The following is a 7,292-nucleotide window of genomic DNA, read 5'->3' as shown; positions in this document are numbered from 1 at the left end:
CGATTGGATCAAAATTTAGCCGCCTGCATCATCACCACATTGTCATTGGCTACTTTGGATGCCTATCAGTGTTTTTCACTGTTCCAATGTAAAGTTCCATAGCATGGATACAATGTTGCTAACAGACACACGTTCCACAGGCTACGTCAGTGTTCGTGACAAGAAGTGTTAAGGTACCAATAATCAAATATCAGGACCAATGTCAGCTATTCATAACGGGTCGACACGGACAGAAGAAGAAAATCTCAGAATAAGCAATAGATCGACTTTGACATTGTAGCAGTGACACTTGTCACCTTACCGTATGTATGTCACTTTCAGTTTACAGATGTGTGCTCACTTTGCATTCCTATATTTCTTGTAATGTGAAATTAATTTGTGCGAGATTAATTCATTATTTTTCATTTATAACGCAATCTGGAACAGGGTATCATGTACCCTAAACATTTGAGGGTTCACAAAGTATGTGAGGATGGCAGTGAGTGGTCCCCTTCCAGAAGTTGGCGAATTTAGCAGCTTTTTCCTGCAATCTAGAGCCACAATCATTATGCTTAATTCTATGTAAAAAATATATGTTTATTTTACTGCATATCTAAGCATACCTCCAGAGCTCTCTGTATCCTCCTGACTGTTTTTTTTTTTTTAAGAAACTAAATATATATATCTACAGGTCTACTAAAATCTAGGTAAAAGATTTAAAGGAATGTGAGTCTTATTCAGTACATTTAGTAATTGCTAGCTTTTCTATAGACTACCAACCTTGCCAGCAGGCATGCCAGCTAAGATAGATAGACAAGCTAGCTACTCATAACTTGATTGATAGCCTGAAATTGGTAGCTAGTTATGAGGTTGGGTGATTGGGAACCTATCTGGACTAGCTAAACCCAACTTCATAAAATTGCTAGGTGGCTAGTAGTATTACAGAGAAACAACAAAATATTTGACAAAAAAGTTTATAATATATATATATATATATATATATATATAATACTCAGCAAAATAGTATATTCAACATGCAACCATTACAAAGATTTTACTGAGTTACTAGTCACAGATACCTTAATAATAAATGTAGGGGCGTGGATCAGAAAACCAGTCAGTATCTGGTATGACCACCATTTGCCTCATGCAGCGCAACACAACTCCTTCGCACAGAGTTGATCAGGCAGATTGTGGACTGTAGAATGTTGTCCCACTCCTCTTCAATGGCTGTGCGAAGTTGCTGGATATTAGCGGGAACTAGAACACGCTGTCGTACACATCAATCCAGAGCATCCCAAACATGTGCAGTGGGTGATATGTCTGGTGAGTATGCAGGCCATGGAAGAACTGGGACATTTTCAGCTTCCAGAAATTGTGTACAGATCCTTGCGTCATAGAGCTGTGCATTATCATGCTGAAACATGAGGTGATGGCGGTGGATGAATGGCACAATGGGCCTCAGGATCTCGTCACGGTATCTCTGTGCATTCAAATTGCCACCAATAAAATGCAATTGTGTTTGTTGTCCATAGCTTATGCCTGCCCATACCATAACCCTACCGCCACCATGAGGCACTCAAAATGTTGACATCAGCAACCTGCTCGCCCCCACAACACCATACACGCTGTCTGCCATCTGAAATGTACAGTTGAAACCGGGATTCATCCATGAAGAGCACACTTCTCCAGTGTGGCCTTCGAAGGTGAGCATTTGCCCACTGAAGTCGGTTACGACGCCAAACTGCGGTCAAGTCATGTCCCTGGTGAGGATGACCAGAACCCAGATGAGCTTCCCTGAGACGGTTTCTGACAGTTTGTGCAGAAATTCATCAGTTGTGAAAATCCACAGTTTCATCAGCTGTCTGGGTGGCTGGTCTCAGACGATCCCGCAGGTGAAGAAGTCGGATGTGCAGGTCCTTGGCTTGCGTGGTTACATGTCTGCGGTTGTGAGGCCGGTTGGACGTACTGCCAAATTCTTTAAAACAATGTTGGAGGTGGCTTATGGTAGCGAAATTAACATTAAATTATCCGGCAACAGCTCTGGTGGACATTCCTGCAGTCAGCATTTGCATGCTCCCTCAAAACTTGACACATCTGTGGCATTCTGTTCTGTGACAGAACTGAATATTTTAAAGTGGCCTTTTATTGTCCCCAGCACAAGGTGCCCCTGCGTAACGATTATGCTGTTTTATCAGCTTCTTGATATGCCACACCTGTCAGGTGGATGGATTATCTTGGCAAAAGAGAAATTCTCACTAAGAGGTACAGTACCAGTCAAAAGATTGGACACGCCTACTCAAAGGGGTTTTCAAATTCTTTTGCTATTTTCTACATTGTAGAATAATAGTGAACACATCAAAACTATGAAATAACACATATGGAATCATGTAGTAACCAAAAAAGGGTTAAACGAATCAAAATATATTTTATATTTGAGTTTCTTCAAAGTAGCCACCCTTTGCCTTGATGACAGCTCTGCACACTCTTGGCATTCTCTCAACCAACTTCACCTGTAATGCTTTTCCAACAGTCTTGAAGGAGTTCCCACATATGTTGAGCACTTGTTGGCTGCTTTTCCTTCACTCTGCTGTCCAACTCATCCCAAACCATCTCAATTGGGTTGAGGTTGGGTGATTGTGTAGGCCAGGTCATCTGATGCAGCACTCCATCACTCTGCTTCTTGGTCAAATAGCCCTTACACAGGCTGGAGTGTATGTTGGGTCATTGTCCTGTTGAAAAACAAATGATAGTCCCACTAAGCGCAAACCTGATGGAATGGTGTATCCCTGCAGAATGCTGTGGTAGCCATGCTGGTTAAGTGTGACTTGAATTCTAAATAAATCACTGACAAACCACCATCACACCTCCTCCTCCATGCTTGACGGTGGGAACTACACTCTGCGTCTCACAGACACAGCGGTTGGAACCAAAAATCTCTAATTTGGACTCATCAGACCAAAGGACAGATTTCCACCAGTCTAATGTCCATTGCTCGTGTTTCCTGGCCCAAGCAAGTCTCTTCTTCTTATTGGTATCCTTTAGTAGTGGTTTCTTTGCAGCAATTCGACCATGAATGCCTTATTCACACAGACTCCTCTGAGCAGTTAATGTTGAGATGTGTCTGTTACTTGAACTCAGTGAAGCATTTATTTAGGCTGTAATTTCTGAGGCTGGTAACTCTAATGAATTTATCCTCTGCAGCAGAGGTAACTCTGGGTCTTCCTTTCCTGTGGCGGTCCTCATGAGAGCCAGTTTCATTATAGCTCTTAATGGTTTTTACGACTGCACTTGAAGAATCTTTCTAATGTTCTGGGTTGACTGACCTTCATGTCTTAAAGTAAAGATTGTTGTTTCTCTTTGCTTATTTGAGCTGTTCTTACCATAATATGGACTTGGTATTTTACCAAATATAACTATCTTCTGTATACCACCCCTACCTTGTCACAACACATCTGATTGGCTCAAACACATTAAGAAGGAAAGATATTCCACAAATGAACTTTTAGCAAGTCACACCTGTTAAATGAAATGCATTCCAGGTGACCTCATGAAGCTGGTTGAGAGAAGTGTGTGTGCAAAGCTGTCATCAAGGCAAAGGGTGGCTACTTTGAAGAATCTCAAATATAACATATTTTGATTTGTTTAACACTTTTTTGGGTTACTACATTCCATGTGTTATTTCATAGTTTTGATGTCTTCACTATTATTCTACAATGTAGAACATTTTAAAGTAAGGAAAACCCGTGAAATGAGTCGGTGTATCCAAACTTTTGACTGGTACTGTATATATATATATATTTTTTTTTTACAGGACAAATCTGAGGGGGCACGTGCCCATGTGCCTCCTATGGGTATGATACCTCTGATCTGGAAGAACTCTCACCTTCATCAGAGCATTAGTAGGATGATGACCTGTTATTATAAACTATATTAGTTATAATAAAGTTATCATAACTTTATTCAGGGTGTAATTAAGTGTTTAAATAGGCTATTTGTGATGAGTACTTTGTCTCCGTAAATTAGAAATAGGCCTAGGCTACCATACACAGACATGTAATTGTGCTCTCAACAGTTGTTCATTAAAACTTTTATTACACCCACAGAAAATGAACTATGCCTAAAAGTGGACGGATCACTTAATATGTACAAGACATCTGAGACACCACCATGGAGAACAACGATGACAGGACAGTGTGTGTGACATCAGTGAAAGGGTTAAAGGACAACTGGCAGAGATGGTCCAACGAGCACCAGGAGTACCAGAAAGACAACCCCTTCAGTAACGACCGGGGGGCTATGGTGAGTGTGACTGCCCAGCAGCAGAGGCTCCAGCGGGACCAGGATGGCTACGGGAGGCCCCAGGAGGGCTCCTTGACAGAGCAGAGGGGCCAGGATGCCCACATCCACATCAGCCGGGAGGTGGAGGAGCTCTGCCAGGTGATCAGGGACATCGGGGAAAGCTGTGGGGACGGAGGCGGCGAGAAGAGACCTGTGGTGACGGTGGAGTTTGGGAAGCTGTTTGAGCACTATGTGAACATCTCCAACAAGGTGGTGGGGATCCTGCTGAGGGCCAGAAAACAAGGCCTGGTCAGCTTTGAAGGGGAGATGCTGTGGCAGGGGCAGGATGACAGGGTCCTCATCACACTGCTACAGTCACCAGGATGAGATGACAGGGTCGTCTCTATGCTGCTTCAGTGACCAGGTTAATGCAGCTGACGGACAAGTCAGTAACCAAGGCCCTGTCCAGAAACATCCCCTAGCCCTTAGGCACTCATGTACAGTAGTTGTGAAAGGATTGGCTAGGTCTAAGCAATATGATAAATTACATTAGGTAGCAAGGTGCAGCTACAACACCTATCAATTCTTTCAGATTTACACCTGCACCTAGTAGGGGTAGTTGTTTCTGGACAGGCCCCAAGAGAACCAACCTGTGGCAGCAGTGACATGCAATATGTAGGATGAACCTGAGCCTATTGGCCTGAATGGACCTTGCGTTGCATTCCCAGTTACACCGCTACACTGTAATCTACATAGCGTTTACAATGTTCCTTAGCAACCTTTGTAATTAGACACAGAGGAAAGGTGTACTTTTTAGGGCACAAATACAACACACTGACACTGTAGGCTTATGTTAGAAATGCTGGAAGGAGGCTATGAAACTGCATACATGGTTGACAATGTAGCAAAATGTACCACCATTTTATTTACATTCAGTAGAAATAGCACATCACTTTTTGGGCCACTGGAATTTGTGGAATTCACACTGTACTAAATTCACATTGTTCAATTTAACAAGGGTTGTTTGAGGAATGCTTTTGCAGCTACTTGCACTCATAACACAATATGATGAAATATACTCCAACACTTTACTAATTTGAAAAATAATTATTTTGTCACCAACTAATATACTTTATTCCGCACACACACACATGTTCATGTTTACAAAGGAAAGCACTGATGTTTTTCAATAAAGTCTTCCAACAGATCACCAAAAATGACTGTTAATTCATGATAAATTGCATTAGAATGATAGGTAACACTTTATACTTTTTATAAGGCATTAGAAAAGGGTCATAAACATTTATATCAAGTCATAAAGCCTTATAACTGCATACTTTACATTAAGTGTTACTGAATGATGTTTCCCATTAATGAGAGACCAGGAAGGAAATGTAATACCCTAGTGGAGGCAGCAATGCATCATTTATTTAACCTAACCATGAACAACCATTTACATAAATACATGTTGAGATTTTTTTACAGCAACACGTCAACCAATAAATACAAACACATGACGCTCTCAATTTCATGCAGCAGCATACAACTAAACATACATTACATAACCGAAAGGTTGCTAGATCGAATCCCCGAGCTGACAAGGTAAAAATCTGTCGTTCTGCCCCTGAACAATACAATTAACCCACTGTTCCTAGACCGTCATTGTAAATAAGAATTTGTTCTTAACTGACTTGCCTAGTTAAGTAAAGATCAAATATATATACATTTAATAATTACTTTGTTGAGTGTTCCATCGGGCTGCAGTGCATAACAAAATTAAGAATCACTCTCCAACATTCCTAATAAAATAACACAGTTAATGTAGAGTATTGTGTTAAATGAATGTGTGACTCAAGAAACAATTGTTTATGGACGACTGAGCTCCTATTATGCATCTTGATGAATTAGTAATGTAGGTATTATTCAGTGAATATATTAAACCACCACACTCCAGCGTACACTTCCATTTTACTCTTTGATCATATATGATTGATTACCATTCATGCAAAACAGTTGCTTTTCTGACCACTTGACTGAGGCCTAAAAGAGCTCATACTTCTCATTATGTTTCTCTGCTTTCAGTTATTTTACCTCATAATACAAGATCCTGTTGACAGTGACTGCATCGCGAATGGCACACTATTCATTGAACTACTTCTGAGCCCAGATGGGAAAAGGGTGCCATTTGGGATGCCGGCCAGTGGCACAATGCACATGCATTACTCATCTTTATCGAAGGTATCCTGCAATGACACTTACAGTATGTTTCCCAGTCCCAATACATCCCATTCACTTACCATTCTCAGGTCTCCTGGTCATGATCACTTAAGAATGTCTTTACGTTACTAATCGTTCTTTACATTAATACTGGAGCCTATGCACACACATGTACACTGCTCAAAAAAATAAAAGGGAACACTTAAACAACACAATGTAACTCCAAGTCAATCACACTTCTGTGAAATCAAACTGTCCACTTAGGAAGCAACACTGATTGGCAATAAATTTCACATGCTGTTGTGCAAATGGAATAGACAACAGGTGGAAATTATAGGCAATTAGCAAGACACCCCCAATAAAGGAGTGGTTCTGCAGGTGGGGACCACAGACCACTTCTCAGTTCCTATGCTTCCTGGCTGATGTTTTGGTCACTTTTGAATGCTGGCGGTGCTTTCACTCTAGTGGTAGCATGAGGGTCTACAACCCACACAAGTGGCTCAGGTAGTGCAGCTCATCCAGGATGGCACATCAATGCGAGCTGTGGCAAGAAGGTTTGCTGTGTCTGTCAGCGTAGTGTCCAGAGCATGGAGGCGATACCAGGATACAGGCCAGTACATCAGGAGACGTGGAGGAGGCCGTAGGAGGGCAACAACAAGGCAGCAGGACCGCTACCTCCGCCTTTGTGCAAGGAGGAACACTGCCAGAGCCCTGCAAAATGACCTCCAGCAGGCCACAAATGTGCATGTGTCTGCTCAAACGGTCAGAAACAGACTCCATGAGGGTGGTATGAGGGCCCAATGTCCACAGGTGGG

General features: G+C 41.9%; 1 protein-coding gene across 3 annotated transcripts; it reads left to right on the top strand.

Annotated features, from left to right (window-relative positions):
• The first annotated feature begins 67 nt into the window (after positions 1–67).
• Positions 68–5,477, top strand: LOC139380210 (actin-binding Rho-activating protein-like). 3 transcript variants are annotated; one of them, XM_071122716.1, is made up of 2 exons: positions 68–173; positions 4,086–5,477. In XM_071122716.1, exon 2 carries the CDS (start codon positions 4,150–4,152, stop codon positions 4,645–4,647), a length of 498 nt encoding a protein of 165 aa, XP_070978817.1. In that variant the 5' UTR covers positions 68–173; positions 4,086–4,149; the 3' UTR covers positions 4,648–5,477. The 3 variants fall into 3 exon arrangements, with proteins under 3 accessions (XP_070978817.1, XP_070978809.1, XP_070978802.1); XM_071122708.1 differs by having other exon boundaries at positions 68–306; XM_071122701.1 differs by having other exon boundaries at positions 99–302; positions 4,086–5,467.
• Positions 5,478–7,292: the final 1,815 nt, after the last annotated feature.

Source organism: Oncorhynchus clarkii, chromosome 2 (genome assembly GCF_045791955.1).
Source record: "Oncorhynchus clarkii lewisi isolate Uvic-CL-2024 chromosome 2, UVic_Ocla_1.0, whole genome shotgun sequence".
Lineage (NCBI taxonomy): Eukaryota > Metazoa > Chordata > Actinopteri > Salmoniformes > Salmonidae > Oncorhynchus > Oncorhynchus clarkii.
Note: the sequence above shows the minus strand (reverse complement) of the source record. Positions and strands in the feature narration are given on the sequence as shown.